The sequence below is a fragment of the Mytilus trossulus genome, chromosome 11, assembly GCF_036588685.1.
Source record: "Mytilus trossulus isolate FHL-02 chromosome 11, PNRI_Mtr1.1.1.hap1, whole genome shotgun sequence".
Classification (NCBI taxonomy): domain Eukaryota; kingdom Metazoa; phylum Mollusca; class Bivalvia; order Mytilida; family Mytilidae; genus Mytilus; species Mytilus trossulus.
This window is the reverse complement of record NC_086383.1, coordinates 70119294-70137089: the sequence shown is the minus strand read 5'-3', so window position 1 is coordinate 70137089 and position 17796 is coordinate 70119294. Positions and strand designations below refer to the sequence as shown.

The window sequence follows — 17796 nt, the reverse complement described above, 5'->3', positions numbered from 1 at the left end:
GAAATTGCTAATAAACCTTGATAAATGAAAATGTGTTAAATTTTAATCATGGAAAGGATATATTTATTGGCAAAATGAAGCCATTTAAGTACTAAGCCACTTTGACTTTTTGTTTTCATAACAATCATGACAATTATTTGATCAATATTGATATTTATTGAATAAATTTTAACTACAAAGTTGCTTCATATATTAAACTTCAAGAAAATTACCAAAAAAATATTTTCAAAATAAGTGTTTTCTTGTTCAAAGAAAAACAATCTCAAAATTGAATTGTGACTTTTTGTCCTGTGACTTTTTGTCTGTGACTTTTTGTCCGTGATTTTTTGTCCTGTGACTTTCTGTCCTACATTCGTTCTCGAATAAAGGAAGAAATTCGTCATCATCACAATTGATCTGACATGCATGTTATTATATGTACGCAACTGGACGTACACTAATAATCCCTAAGGGATGTGAATATTTTCTAGGAAAACTTTAGAGTAACAAAGTTTCAAATCAATTTCGGGATTTATTTTCTTTCTTGATATTCAATGACAGCAATTTAAAGAACAAACTGCTTGTCCGCTTTATGGGTATTCTTGCCAGTTGAAACAGACTTATAATAACATTAAACAATAGGGAAAGATGACATTAAATTCGTTTTTTTTTTTCTTATACATTGTTGGTCAAATAGCTAAAGTATTATATATTGTTGGGCCCGATATAGTAACAGTGTGAGACGATGACTATTTTGTTAAGGACATTCCCGATTATGTATAAATTTTGTTGATGTTTTTCACACTTGAAAAGCATATATGTTCGTAAATTTCGATTCCATTCATAAAAGAGTCTTAAATTTTCTGTCAATTTTTTTAAAAATTTATCAAATATCTGAAGTATTCGTGCGTTGTGAGATTTGAAATATTTTGATGAAAACATTAATTCCTAAATAGGTAATTAAAGATAACTTTGGATGGACTAAATTATATAATTGCAATTGTAAATGATCTGTTTGAAATATTTAAGGCTGCCGATCCTAATCTAAGATAGTACAATTTTTAGTTCATAGACTCGTGATTAGAAGGCTATTTTTATTTATGAATTTATACTTCAATTAAAATAATTAAGTATTTTATCGTTTCTGAATTAATCAAAAGTCATAATTCATTTAAAAGTGATCTTATCATGCTTATGCAAAATATAAAAATATACAACAGCTATCCAGTTATTGTGCGACCTTATTATTCCCGTTAATTTTAAAAAAATTTTTTACATTTCTGCAGGGACGTCTATAAGTCCTTGATTTCTGTGTCTAAAACTTTGACTGACTCCCATTTTAAATTCACACGAAATGTTGTTCACACCTTAAAGCTAGTAAACCGTGACATCTAGATTTCACTGAATGAGGATCAAAGGATTTAGAATTACATAATGCTAATCCTTTAATTACATTGAGTTAACCGACGCACTCACCATTCTTTAGGTGTCACAAAACAATACACATTTTATTTCCACCGTACAAGCAAGTGAAAACGTTTGCTGGAATGAAGCAAAAAGGTCAGAATACAAACATGTATTTTTGTTGCACTATTGATCATGTCAATTTCATATGTTTGTTTAAAGTATTTGTAGAAAAAAATCATAAAAATGTTCTATTGTATGAATTTATTTTATTATTAAAATTCGTTTTACAATTTTAAAATATCCACACGATCTAATTTTAAAAGTTGCATGGCTATAACTTATTTTTCGTTGGTTAATAGCTACACCAAAAGTCGTCGATGCGCTTTAAATCGCGTTATTAGATGGTTAACGACCAAGACTTAAATGAGATATTTTCACTCCCGGCATGCATCAAAGACTTAAACTACGTCACATAAGTCAGGAAGTTTCAAGAAATAAAATTAATAATTCCCAATTTTCTCCTTTATTAGATTTCATATCAAAATAAAACTTGGTGAATATGTTTTTTATGGTATTATGAACATAATAAGATGATAAGTGAAAAATCGCGAATTATCCCTTTAACATAACCATCCCAGGGGTTAATAAATCCACTAGCCCGACGCCCGGGACTAAAACATTTAGACCTCTGGCTACCTAAACTTGTAACCCAATATGCCCGATGGACTAGTAACAAAAAAATCTTGGTGTTTCTAAAATAGAAAAGGGGAAAACCCCTCATCACTTTTCTATCTTAGCCAATCAGATTCGACTACGTCATTCGGGATTTCCAGAATTAAAACTGATTTTGTACAAGTTTTTAAATAGAACAAATAACTATGGGTGGATCCCGTACTTTCAATATCGATGTGTCTGTACAGGGGGTATACATTGCTTATGCAACCTGATTGTACCTCCTTCTGATTAATTTATAGCAATATAAATGTGAATCCCTTTTGACGGCAGAAACCTGATTTTGTCAGATATCAATTTGAAACATGTGCACATTTTATGGACGCCATTTTGTTTTTGTTTACATACTGTGAAGAAGCCTCAGGGTTACAATGTACCAAATTAAATTACATGGGCGCAGCCATTTTATGAAGGGAACATGACAAAGAGGTAAAAATAGATGGCTCTCTGTGATTGGTTGTTATATCATTTATATATTTTTATTCTGGAAAGCATCATGAATGAAGTTTCATGCAAGCACAAATTTGTTCTTAAATGTATATGATGAGAGGCCGAAAATATTTTTTTTATGTTGATCAAAATTAGAGAAAAAAATTTGCGAAATCGTGAGGTATCGTGAAAACCCCAAAAATTCACCAAGAAATGCCATGGGACCATATATATTTGAGTGTGGTAAAATCACAAATAGATATCGAGCTTCAATTAGACAACAGCAGTTTTTCCATAATTAGTTTATTGAAAACGCCTTTTAAGGAGATAATTGCTAAAAATAGCATTGCCGGCAATGGGGCCACCATTTAGTACTTATATTCTCAAGAACGGTGAACCATGACCTAAACATTAACAGTCTTCAGAAAACTTAAACTTGATGCAATAATATTTCATCAATCATGATTATCTTCCTTGATATTCAAATGAATTCGATTTTTAAAGAAATTAAATTTTATTACAAATACAGTTTCAGTTTAGAGACTGTGCTCAGGTTGTAATATATTTATAGCCCACAATTAGCTTACCTGTGTTACATGTAAATATTGACAATACTGTACATCATTTATAAAACAATTATAAAAGACTCAAACTATGGATGGTGATATTTATGTAAAAGAGGGACGAAAGACAAAAGGGAACAGTCAAACTCATAAATCTAAAACAAACTGACAACGCCATGGCTAAAAATGAAAAAGACAAACAGACTAACAATAGTACACATGACACAACATAAAAAACTAAAGAATAAATAAATATGTAACGGTGATTAAAATTATTTTAATAAATAGAATTTTAAAACTGAAAACAAATATGAGCATAACATAATTAACCAGCTGATAATTCTTTTACACAAACTGATGATGTACAAAAATGTACCTGATAAAAACCCCTTCAATCCTAGCTTTTATATACCCATGTATAACAGTGGTCAAGACTTGTATCATCTCCGGATTTGGTCAACTCATTTTATCAGAATATTCATTTAGTAGTTATATTCAATTAATCAATAATTGAATATTCACTGAATATTCTGATATAATGAGTTGACCAAATGTCGTGTACATACTGCCAGAAGTTCTCTACTCATTCAGAAAAAGAAAGTGCACTTGTAAGGGGAACACACAATCTTAAAATAGACCCAATAAAAATACACTAAGTGACACCCCAGCATTTACGTATCTTGTTTAAAGCAGTGGATCCATGAAAGTGACCAAATTTTAAGTCTAAAGATTTATTGTCAGACACTGAACTTGGACAATGTATTCTCAAGCAGCAATGTGAGCCTGATCAATTAAATAGATATAAGGTTATCTTCAACACTGCTTACAGTGTTACAAAAAAAGGGAAACCCTTCAGTGAACACTTTTACATCAATAACAGATTATGGCATAATTGTCAATAATTGAGACAACAAACACACCCACAGTGACACCCTCCCCAATACCCCAAAAAAAATATTATTGGAATTCATAATATACAAGACAATTACATGTACAACTAGAGGCTCTTAAGAGCATGTGTCCCTCACCTTGGTCTAAGTGCATATTAAACAAAGGACACAGATGGATTCATGACAAATTTGTGATGTTTTTGTAGATTTTACTTTAGCCACGAGCATCACTGAAGTGACATGTACTGTCCAAATGCGCATTTGGTGCAGGAAAATTGGTACCGTTAATGTTATTACTGAACATTCTTGCTACTTACAATTTTCTCTATCTATAATAAACTTGACCCTTTAGTTACAGAGGAAAATATTTTGAAAATATTTACAAAAATTTACCAAATTAATAAAAATTGTTAAAAATTGACTATATTAACTCCTTAAGGGGTAAACTGACCATTTTGGTCATGTTGACTTATTAGTAGATCTTACTTTGCTGAACATTATTGCTGTTTACAGTTTACCTCTATCTATAATACTATTCAAGATGATAACCAAAAAATGCAAAATTTCTTTAAAATTACCAATTCAGGGACAGCAACCCAACAACGGGTTGTCTGATTTGTCTGAAAATTTCAGGGCAGATAGATCTCATAAACAATTTTAACCCATGTCAGATTTGCTTTAAATGCTTTGGTTTCAGAGATATAGGCTAAAATCTACATTTTACCCCCTATGTTCTATTAGCCATGGTGGCCATCTTGGTTGGTTGGCCGGGTCATCGGACACATTTTTTAAACTATAAAACCGCAATGATGATTTTGGGAAAGTTTGGTTAAATTTGGCCCAGTAGTTTCAGAGGATAAGATTTTTGTAAAAATAAACGGACTATGGACGACAGACGATGGAAAACGGACAAAGGACGACAAGTGGCCAATTGGGCAAGGTGAGCTAGTAATAACCAATAAAATGCTCTGCAGGGCACAGCTTGATACGACCGCAGAGGTTGAACCTTGAACAATGTTTAATTTTGGACCCTTTTGACTTCAATGAGGACCAATTTGATAACGGGCCCAAAAATAAAAAATTTGTAAGGGTTCCGCGGAACCCAGTGTCTCGCCTATTTTTGCTGTAAATCGCAGGCTCAACAACAATGAGGAAAAAAATCAATAAAAATATTCCTCTTGTTACTATTTTATGATTGTAAGAAAATCTAAGTCCATTTAAAAGTAAATTACAGAAAAAACGGAGTAATCTTTTTACAACATTTACTTCTGGATATTATCTTATGATCATAAACAAGCTTCTGTCCAAGTTTGGTACACACCAAGGATAGTTTGAGAAAGTTATTAAAATTCTAAAAACTTTAACCACAGAGTGAATGTTTTGTTTCCCCGCAGAAAAAACTAAGTCCATTTATAGTAAAATACGGAAAAAATGGAATTTAATTTTTACAAAATTTACTTCTGGATACTACCTTATGATCATAAACAAGCTTCTGTCCAAGTTTGGTACAAACCCAGGATAGTTGGAGAAAGTTATTAAAATTTCAAAAACTTTAACCACAGAGTGAATATTTGTTGACGCCGCCGCCAACGCCGACGACGACGGAATGTAGGATCGCTTAGTCTCGCTTTTTCGACTAAAGTCGAAGGCTCGACAAAAATCTGAATACATTGTTAGATTCAGCATATAAAAAAAAACCAATATATTCAATTTTTGTTGAAATCAAATAAAGTTTAATTTTGGAACCCTATTTTGACCAACTTGAAATCTGGGCCCATAATCAATCAAAACACTGTAAGCACTGTAGGAAGTTAACCAAAAACCAAGGCAAACGTAATTATGAACACTGTGCAGAGTTGCTTCCTTTTTTTTTTAATTTGAAAGAACAAACATTAAACATTCGTATATTGTCATTTTTGTTTATTTAATGAATTGATTATTAAGGCAAATTAATTAATATTTCATCAAGGTTTTCAAAAGCAATGCATATATATCAATGTACATGACCCCCATCTTCACCTAAAGTCCTTGATGTCACTCCATACCAAGTTTGGAATAAAATAACAGGTGATTATAAAACAGAAATGGTCAATCATTCTTGGGCTTTACACTGCTTGAAAAATTTATATGTTTTCTTTAAAATGAGCCATAAATGAAAATTATTATAGGTCCAGAAATAAAATAATTAAAGTAAATTCAATTAACCTAGACTCATTTTTTGCATCAATAAGATTTTAAAATAAACAAGAAATAATTGTAACAGGATGCCTTTACGAAGTCTCCCAAACAAAGCTCCCATAATTCGTCATTCCCATGATCGCCTGACATTGGGCAAAGTCCAGAACATATTGGTTTCAGGTTTAGTGAAGTTATATGCATATGTGACCATTTATGTCATTCAAATCTTTTTGAAATGACGAACAGGATTAAATATGTTGAGGAGTGGGTATCTCGACCGTTTACAAGTTCTCAAACAGGAGGGAGTTGGGTTATCACAGGGACTCATATATTTCATTCGATTTGTTATATTGTCCCATTCATGAATACATATGGTTTAGGGGTGGGGATCTAGACTGTTTACAAGTTCTCAAACAGGAAGGGGTATGGTGACCCCAGGGAATCCCCATATATTTCATTTGATGTGTTATATTGTCCCATACATGAATATATATGGTTTAGGGGTGGGGATCTCGACCATTTACAAGTTCTCAAACTGGAAGGGGTATGGTGACCCCAGGGACTCCCCCTATATTTTATTTGATTTGTTTTATTGTCCCATACATGAATAGATATTGTTAAGGGGTTGGGATCTCAACCATTTTCAAGTTCTCAAACAGGAGGGGGTGGGGTGACCCAAGGGACTCCACTCCCAATATTTCATTTGATTTGTTATATTGTCCCATGAATGAATATATATGGTTTAGGGGTGGGGATCTCCACCGTTCACAAGTTCTCAAACTGGAAGGGATACATAAATGCCAACCCCCTTTTGACACAGTCAGTAACAAATTATCAAATTTGAAAAGTTTTCAGTAAACACTCATAAACGTGCATTTACCAATAATAATTACTGACGAGTGGTTGCAAAGTAGATTCAGCATATCAAAGAACCCCAAGAATTCAATTTTTGTTAAAATCAAACTAAGTTTAACTAAGTTTAATTTTGGACCCTTTGGACCTCAATGTGAACCAATCTAAAAATCAGGCCCAAAATCCAAAAAATTAATACACGGTTAGATTCAGCATATCAAAGAACCCAATATATTCATTTTTTGTTGAAATCAAACAAAGTTTAATTTTGGACCCCGATTTGGACCAACTTGAAAACTGGGCCCATATTTGAAAATCTAAATACATGTTTTAAAGATTAAGCATATCAAAGAATTCCAATAATTCAATTTTTGATGAAATCAAACAAAGTTTAATTTGGTCCCTTTGGACCTCATTGTATACCAATTTAAAAACGGGGCCCAAAATCCAAAAAAATAATGCATGGTTAGATTCAGCATATTAAAGAACCCCAAGAATTCAAGAATAAAACCTCATTTAAATTGGTAAAGCTGATCAAATAGCTGTTAAGTTTCTATCTATCTTCCTTAGCTTTTGCTGAAAACACTTCAGAGGGTAAAAAAAATCCCAATTCAAGGGCAATCACTCCTATAAAGAGTGACAGTCAACTAACTATATCGGCAACATTTTACTTGTTAGTTAATCTTGTCTTGTTGATCATCTTTAATAATTTAGGTTTCTATATATCTGTTATATTTTTTAAGATGTATGGCAAAAACACTAAAAATTGGTAAAAATCGGCATCAAAAGGCAAAAACTTAATAAAGAGTCAACTGACAATTTTGACATTGCTGATGTTTTTGTAGATCCTTTCTTACTGATCATTTTTTGCAATTTAAAGTTTCTCTCAGCTGTCAATTACAGTTTTCAAGATAAAACACAAAAAAGAAAACAAATGGTAGAATTTGTCAAATAAGGTCAATAACTCACATAAGAAGTTGTCCGACAGTTTTGACGTATATGGACAATTGGTAGAACAATATGAAATCAAACTTGAAAAGATATATTTTAAACAAACTTAAATTAAAGTATAATAAGTTGTGGTATTCATCTTTAAACGATGACAGAAAAAATATGACATTTGGAAATAAACTTAGAACATACAGACTTTTTAAGAGAAATATCATCAATGTATTATAAATTTATAATATATATATTTTTTGCCTTAACCCCCCCCCCCCCCCCCCCCCCCCCCCCCCCCTGAACATGTTTGCTCCTGTAAGATTTTCTTTATAACAGTCTTCAAAATAAAAGACAACACTTGCATTTTACCCATATGTTCTATTTTTAGTCATGTCAGCCATCTTTGTTGGCAAGTGGGGTCATCAGACACATCTTTTAAATGAAATACCCAAATGATGACTGTGGTAATGTTTGGTTAAATTTGTTCCAGTGGTTTCAGAGGAGAAGATTTTTGTAAATTTTAACGTACGCCAAGTGATTAGAAAAGATAATAAAGAGCTGTGCCATGAGCACTTGATACGCCTGTCACCTTTTCAAAGAATAAAATTTAATAACTCCTCAATGTCATCAGAAATTTATAAAATAACTAAAGGAGGTTACATCAATAAATATAAACCAGTCATCAAAGTTTCATAAAAACTGCTGAAAGCCCTTTTGAGTTATTGTCAGAAAACTGGAAAATCACCCTTTTTTAATGAATAAAATCCCATAACTCGGAAAGGTAAAATATAAAATATAAAAAAATTACAAGGTTTTGAAAACTGATCAAAGCATATTTGAGTTATTGTTACAAAACTGCCGCAACCTTTAATATGTGTACACCCTATCAACACCCTCTATATATGTTCACCTCCTCTACGCCCTCCTATATCTGTATACTCAATCCACAACCTCCTCTACCTATATACCCCATTCACACCATCCTGTATCTGTACCAATCCACACCCACCTATATAAGTGTACCCATCCACACCCTCCTATATATGTATACCCTTTCCACACCCTCCTATATCTGTATAACCCATCCTTACCCTCCTATATCTGTAAACCCTATCCACAACCTCCGATATCTGTATACCCAATCTACACCCTCTACCTGTATACCCCATTCACACCCTATTACATTTGTAAACCTCATCTACACCCTCTTACATCTGTATACCCCATCCACACCCTCCTATGTCTGTATACACTATCCAAATTCTCCTATATATATGTATAGCCCATCCGCTGTTGAGATTGTCGCTGGCACATATCATCCGTACTATTGTACTTGTCCATTTTCAATGTCATATTGTCAGTGACGTCGCCATGGGTGGAAATACATAAGTTGTATATAAGTGTAATGGCTAAACAGTTGTCTTTACATACATTGCCTTAATTATCATCTATATATACACCCTCCTATGTTTGTATAGCCCATACACATCCTCCTATATCTGTATACCCCATCCACATCCCCCTATATATGTATACCCCATCCACATCCCCCTATATATGTATACCCCATCCACATCCTCCTATATATGTATACCCCATCCACATCCCCCTATATATGTATACCCCATCCACATCCTTCTATATATTTATACCAAATCCACAATTTCCTATATCTGTATACCCTATCCACACCCTCCTGTATCTGTATACCCCATCCATACCCACCTATATCTGTATACCCCATGTACACCCTCCTATATCTGTATACCTATCCACACACTCCTATATCTATACCCTATCCATACCCTCCTATATCTGTATACCCTATCCACACCCTTCTATATCTGTACACCCTATCCACACCCTCCTATATCTGTATACCCTATCCATACCCTCCTATATCTGTATACCCTATCCACACCCTTCTATATCTGTATACCCTATCCACACCCTCCTATATCTGTATACCCTATCCACACCCTTCTATATCTGTATACCCCATCCACACCCTCCATAAAACTTTTTCATATCTTAAAGTTAAATTTGAATGATCTATTGCCTTCAAAAAGAATCCATTTGACCAAACTTATATTATACATCATTTTAGTGATTCATTACTTAAAAGTTAAACACTGGTCATATACTATAAAATATTACCTCATGTGATTTAATCAAGGGACTGGCACCTTGTTCTACCAGACATCTTGTGATCTGTAGATTTCCACTCTCAGCAGCATAATGTAAAGCTGTTTCTCCATCTCTCTATAATATAACCAAATAACATGTAAATATAATGTACAATACTTTGTAATCAATATCAATAATATACAACTGACATTAAAACTTTGTCTGATAAACCTGATATCTTAAAAAAATATTTTTTTTCAAGAAATGTGTAAAATAATTATATCAATGGATTCAGTAGAACAAAACAAGCAAAATGAGACCCCACTTTATATGATTCTTACAAATATTTGTTTCGTTAAAACTGTCTAATTAACAACAGGAATTAAAATTCGTGTAGATTCAGTATAATTGTTCATTTTTATAAAATATTTTTTTTAAAGAAACATGAAAAGGAGTAATATTTTCTGATTCAGAACAATAATATGAGTAAAAAGAGACCCCACTTTATATGATTCTTACACATATTTGTTCATTAAAACTGTCTAATTAACAACAGCAATTAAGTGTAGATTCAGTATAATTGTTCATTTTAATAAAAAAAAAAAAATTAAAGAAACATGAAAAGGAGTAATATTTTCTGATTCAAAACAATAATACGAGTAAAATGAGACCCCACTTTATATAATTATAACAAATATTTGTTCATTAAAACTGTCTAATTAACAACATGATTTAGTGTAGATTAATAGTAATGTGATCAGACTAAGTAGATAACATACTGATGTGATGTCGATCTTACATCCTCTATCAATGAGGAGTCTACAGATCTCCAGGTGTCCATCACCGGCAGCCCTCATTAATGCTGTCTGTCCACCACCCTGGAATAATACAACTGACATCAAAACTTGTCTGATAAACTGGACAATGTTGTGTAATAAATATAAACAAAATATATATCACATGAATCAGTGGTCAAAACTGAATAAAATGACCAGTCACACTTGTATTTATATTGTATATAAACAATAAATAAACATGTTTTGTTGTGAAATGTCAAAACTTCCATTAAACCTGATATCTTAAAAAAATATTTTTTTCAAGAAATGTGTAAAATAATTATATCAATGGATTCAGTAGAACAAAACAAGTAAAATGAGACCCCACTTTATATGATTCTTACACATATTTGTTCATTAAAACTGTCTAATTAACAACAGAATTTAGTGTAGATTCAGTATAATCATTCATTTTAATAAAATATTCTTTTTAAGAAACATGAAAAGGAGTTATATTTTCTGATTCAGAACAATAATACGAGTAAAATGAGACCCCACTTAATATAATTATTACAAATATTTGTTCATTTAACTTGTCTTATTAACAACATGATTTAGTGTAGATTAATAGTAATGTGATCAGACTAAGTAGATAACATACATTTGTGATGTCGATCCAACATCCTGTATCAATGAGGAGTCTACAGATCTCCAGGTGACCTTCCCCGGCAGCCCATATTAATGCTGTCCATCCAAACACCTGGAATAATACAACTGACATCAAAACTTGTCTGATAAACTGGACAATGTTGTGTAATAAATATAAACTAAATATATATCACATGAATCAGTGGTCAAAACTGAATAAAATGACTAGTCACACTTGTATTTATATTGATCATAAACAACAAATAAACAACAAGTTTTTTTTGTGAGATGTCAAACTTCCATCAGAACTGTCATGTTAATTTTTTTTAAGAAATGAAAAAAATATTTATATCAATGGATTCATTACAATTCTCTGAGTAAAATAACATCTCACTTTATATAATCCTAACAAGTATTTGTTGATATTATGATTAAATCTGTCTGATTAACATGATTCAGAATAATGATCAATTTTTTAAAAAGTAACTTTTTCAAAGAAAAATGAAAAGTAGTTACATTTCCTGATTAAGTATGAGGAGACAAACAAAATGAGACCCCACTTTATAGAATTCTGACAAATATTTGTTGTCCATTAACCTGTCTAATTAACAACATAATTTTGTATATATTAAGGAATGTGGTCAAAGTGAAGCAATAACATTCGTGTGTGATATTTGTTTTACACCCGCTGTTAAACCTTGGTGTAAAAAATGGTCTTGTAAAGAACTTTATCATCTATAATTCAAAACAAACAAAAACAATTAATGAGAGAAAAAAAATACCTTTATGCATTTTTTTTCTCTCATTAAAACTGTTAAATTAAAAACAGATTTTGATTTAATATCGAATTCAGTATAATGATATACATATCAGTTTCCATACAGATTTATAGATTATCGTTGGTTATCTCAACGAGATTAATTTTCTCGCTTGAGCCAGTCACGGCGAAAGCGAGAAAAGCAATCGAGTTGAGATGACCAATGATAATCTGTTTATCGCTATTTTACCTATGACGACGTTGTCAATTTCATGTCAATTTCATTAGCAACGCCCCGTGGCTCCTTAGTTTCTAGCAATACTTTTCCATCTCAAGCGTGTAGCATGATATAAAAATTATCACAAAAAAATATCAAAGGAAAAATGCACAAAATAGCGATAAATATTATTATATTATTTCAGAAGTAACTTGTAGTTATGTGTTTTATACTGCTAATGTGCAATCTGTTATGTTCTGGAGTAACATGTAGTTGTGTGTTTTATACTGCTGGTGTACAATCTGTTATGTTCTGAAGTAACTTGTTGTTATGTGTTTTATACTGCTTGTGTACAATCTGTTATGTTCTAAGGTAACTTGCAGTTGTATATTTTATACTGCTGATGTACAATCTGTTATGTTCTGAAGAAACTTGTAGTTATGTGTTTTATACTGCTTGTGTATAATCTGTTATGTTCTGAAGTAACATGTCGTTTTATGTTTTATACTGCTTGTGTACAATGTTATGTTCTGAAGTATCTTGTATTTGTATGTTTTATACTGCTTGTGTACAATCTGTTATGTTCTGAAGTAACTTGTATTTGTATGTTTTATACTGCTTGTGTACAATCTGTTATGTTCTGAAGTAACTTGCAGTTGTGTGTTTTATACTGCTGATTGTGTACAATCTGTTATGTTCTGATTTTATACTGCAGAGGTACAATCTGTTATGTTCTGAAGTAACCTGTGGTTGAGTGTTTTATACTGCTTATGTACAATCTGTTATGTTCTGAAGTAACTTGTTATGTGTTTTATACCGCTAATGTACAATCTGTTATGTTCTGTAGTAACTCGTAGTTGTGTGTTTTATTATGCTAATGTACAATCTGTTATGTTCTGAAGTAATTTGTAGTTGTGTGTTTAATACTGCTTGTGTACAATTTGTTCTGTTCTGAAGTAATTTTTAGAACTTTGTTTGTTTTATACTGCTTATGTACAATCTGTTATGTTCTGAAGCAACTTGTTTTTATATTTTTTATACTTCTGTTATTATAGTTCTAAAGTAAATTGTTGTCGTGTGTTTATGTACAATATTCAACATTTTGAAGTTTTTGATAGTTTTCACTGTTTCACTGTGCTTTAATTTTAAGTAACATGTAATTTTGTGTCTTTTTTGTACATGTACCATAAAAGGCTGTATCTTCAAATGATTTTTCTATGAATTATTAAAATAAGGTAGTTTTGAATGTGACTATTTTACTTACATCTTGATTATCAATGTCTGCACCATTCTGTAGGCTTAATTTTAAGTTTTCTATATCTCCATCCCTAGCAGCTGTAGTTAGTTCCTGTAAGTATAACATAGAAATTACATTTAATCTTGATAATCAATGTCTGCACCATTCTGTAGACATAATTTTAAGGCTTCTATATCTCTATTCCCAGCAGCTGTAGTAAGTTTCTGTCAAAAAACAGACAGAGAGGAATTATTTAAATATCATATAATTATTGGGAATTTGCATTTTTTATTATCAAGAAAAACACCAAGAGTGCACACACTGAAATGTCTTGCCTTCTTTACTAATCATTGATATTATGTTGATAGTCCTAAATAAAAAGCTTTATCACAACTGTCACATAAACTTAACATTAACCAAGAAAACTAAACATTGACCAATGAACCATGAAAATGAGGTCAAGGCATGTACAGCTAACAATTCTTCCAAACAACAGATATAGTTGACCTATTGGTTATAGTGTACGAAAACCAGACCAAAACACAAAAACTTAACACTGAGCAATGAACCGTGAAACTGAGGTCAAGGTCGAATAAAACCTGTGCGATTGACATATACATCATTAAATTATTTCCATATAGCAAATATAGTTGACATATTGCATAATGTATTAAATAAAAAGACCAAAACTCAAAAACTGAACTTTGACCACTGAACCATGAAAATGAAGTCACGGTCAGATGACACATGCCAGCTAGACATGTACACCTTACAATCATTCCATACACCAAATATGGTAGACGTATTGCATACAGTATAAGAAAAACAGACCAAAACACAACCAGATGCTCCGCTGAATCCTGAACTGTTTGGGCAAGTATGGACACAACATTCAAGCTGGATTCAGCTCTAACTTTAGATTGTGATTAAATAGTTAACACAGCATAGGTTTCTGACACAGAATGAATGTGTTCTAATAAACTTAAAATTTTTGTTTTCTCTTAGAGCAATTCACTATGCTGTTGAATATTTATCCTCTCAAAAAAATGTTTGAAGAAATTTTCTTTTTATTTATGAAATTTCAAATGAGAAAAATTGAACCCAATTTTTTTAATCACATCCCCCTTTCCCTTATTCCAAAACTAATCTCAATTAAAATTTCTAATGGAGTTTGCAACAATAACTACTCATTTAAATACATCATAAAATATTAAGATGTAAAACAACTGCTTGTTATCACTGAATGGTAAAGATTATTTTAATTTATCAGTTGGTAGTAAAAAGTGAATATACATTGTATATTGTATATAACAAAGATTTAAGTTGATTCTGGACAAAGAAAGATAACTCCAATTAAAAAAAATCTTGCTATTGCAAAATATTGTGCAATTAGATATTTCTTGCTTACTATTCTGGACAAAGAAAGATAACTCTAATTAAAAAAAAAATTGCTATTTCACAATATTGCAATAAGATATTTCTTGCCATTGCGCAATACTGTGCAATTGAAAAGACTTGCTATTGCACAATACTTAATATAATAATTTTAGATCCTGATTTGGACCAACTTGAAAACTGGGCCCATAATCAAAAATCTAAGTACATGTTTGGATTCAGCATATCAAAGAACACCAAGATTTCAATTTTTGTTAAAATCAAACTAAGTTTAATTTTGGACCCTTTGGACCTTAATGTAGACCAATTTGAGAACGGGACCAAAAGTTAAGAATCTACATACACAGTTAGATTCGGCATATCAAAGAACCCCAATTATTCAATTTTGATGAAATCAAACAAAGTTTAATTTTGGACCCTTTGGGCCCCTTATTCTGTTGGGACCAAAACTCCCAAAATCAATACCAACCTTCCTTTTGTGGTCATAAACATTGTGTTTAAATTTCATTGATTTCTATTCACTTAAACTTAAGTTATTGTGCGAAAACCAAGAATAATGTTTATTTGGGCCCTCTTTTGGCCCCTTATTCCTAAACTGTTGAAACCAAAACTCCCAAAATTAATCCCAACCTTTCTTTTGTGGTCATAAACCTTGTGTCAAAATTTCATAGATTTCTATAACTTAAACTAAAGTTATAGTGCGAAAACCAAGAAAATGCTTATTTGGGCCCTTTTTGGCCCCTCATTCCTAAAATGTTGGGACCAAAACTCCCAAAATCAATACCAACCTTCCTTTTGTGGTCATAAACCTTGTGTTAAAATTTCATGGATTTCTATTTACTTTTACTAAAGTTATAGTGCGAAAACTAAAAGTATTCGGACGACGACGACACAGACGACGACGCCAACGTGATAGCAATATACGACGAAATTTTTTTCAAATTTTGCGGTCGTATAAAAACCTTACTGTAACCACTGAACCATGAAAATGAGTTCAAGGTCAGATGACACCTGCCAGTTGGACATATTCACTTTACAGTCCTTCCATACACTGAATAAATACTAGATCTATTGCTTATAGTATCTGAGATATGGACCTGACCACCAAAACTTAACCTTGTTCACTGATTCATGAAATGAGGTCGAGGTCAAGTGAAAACTGTCTAACGGACATGAAGACCTTGTAAGGTACACACATACCAAATATAGTAATCCTATTACTTATAATAAGAGAGAATTTAACATTACAAAAAATATTTTTTTCAAGTAGTCACTGAACCATGGAAATGAGGTCAAGGACATTGGACATGTGACTGACGGAAACTTCATAACATGAGGCATCTGTGACAAAGTATGAAGCATCCAGGTCTTCAACCTTCTAAAATATGAAGCTTTTAAGACGTTAGCCGCCGTCGGATCACTATCCCTATGTCGAGCTTTCTGTGACAGGCTTGACAAAAATTGTTAACCTTCAAAAAATTATTTTTTTATAGAATCATGAACTAGATTTGGCATATCCTTGAATTTTCTTTCTTGTAGTATTTTCTGGACTTTGAACTTTGTCCTTTTAAAGACATGTAATACACTTAGTCCTTTAATTGCCCCGACTTTTGTCCTTTTAAAGACATGTACATGTAGTTGTGTTTCATTCACTTAGTCCTTTAATTGCCCCTAGGTACTTTCTCATCCTTTTTCATATCAGCTAGTAGAAATCTCTCTATTAACTTACTTAAAGAGATACATATATAAATGTATGTAGACTGAATAAATGTAGATGTGGGATATAATAAAGCAATGAGACTGTAACCTAACAAGACAAAATGTGTGATGTATCAGTCGGCTCTTTATACCATCAAATAGATTGGTCTTATTCAACTCACATGAACTTAACAATGGCAAGGGGAGATTACATTTATTTTTATTTTTTTATTTAGAAAAATTGCCCTAATATTTTTTTCAAATAACTCTACAGACCTACTTACAGTTACATATTTGAAATTGTTAACAAGGATTCTGAAGGTACTACATAAATAATACACTATCTCCCACCAGGATATTTTTTTCTCTCCAAACTCCTGCCCCCACCTCCCACCTCCTGCAAAAGCTGTCCACACCCTCAAACATCATGTACATTCATACTTGAAAAATAATCGCTAAATTTCTTAAACTGCATTTTTGTTTGTTTTCTTCAGTTACTGAATACTGATTCAAATGCTGTTTGTGTCACCCGTTTAATGAGTAGAAATGTTTTTGAGTGCACCTTGCTTTGTCCCAGTTGTATATTTTTTTTGTTTTTGGAATAAGTAGTTTGGTCGTTCACTTAGAATTCTACTAGTTTTTATCTAATTGTACACTAATGGGGAACAAAACTACAAATGACAAGGAGACTATTAAGTAAATCTTACCTTATTCCAATCCTCCATTATAGCCTAAAAATAGAAAAGAAAAGTTATATTCAATATATACTGTTGATTTTTAATTGAGGTATTTGTGTTATTGCCAATTGAAAATACATGACCATTATGGGTGGTAAAATACTGACATAATATTTTTATCTTCTTATTTCATTCAGATAATTATAGATTATCGTTGATCATCTCAACGAGATTGATTTTCTCGCTTGAGCTGGAACAGCGAAAGTGAGAAAAGCAATCGAGTTGAGATGAT

At 31.9% G+C, this 17796-nt stretch overlaps 1 protein-coding gene across 1 annotated transcript in view; it reads right to left on the bottom strand.

Annotated features, from left to right (window-relative positions):
- Positions 1–17796, bottom strand: part of LOC134691487 (death-associated protein kinase dapk-1-like) — a 124752-nt gene that overhangs the window by 81938 nt on the left and 25018 nt on the right. The window contains exons 4-8 of the mRNA XM_063552030.1: positions 17535–17558; positions 13762–13845; positions 11537–11635; positions 10879–10977; positions 10130–10234 (exon numbers count right to left, since the gene is read on the bottom strand). Of these exons, the coding sequence (XP_063408100.1) occupies positions 10130–10234; positions 10879–10977; positions 11537–11635; positions 13762–13845; positions 17535–17552 (405 nt within the window). The 5' untranslated portion in view covers positions 17553–17558. The remainder of the gene's footprint in view (positions 1–10129; positions 10235–10878; positions 10978–11536; positions 11636–13761; positions 13846–17534; positions 17559–17796) is intronic.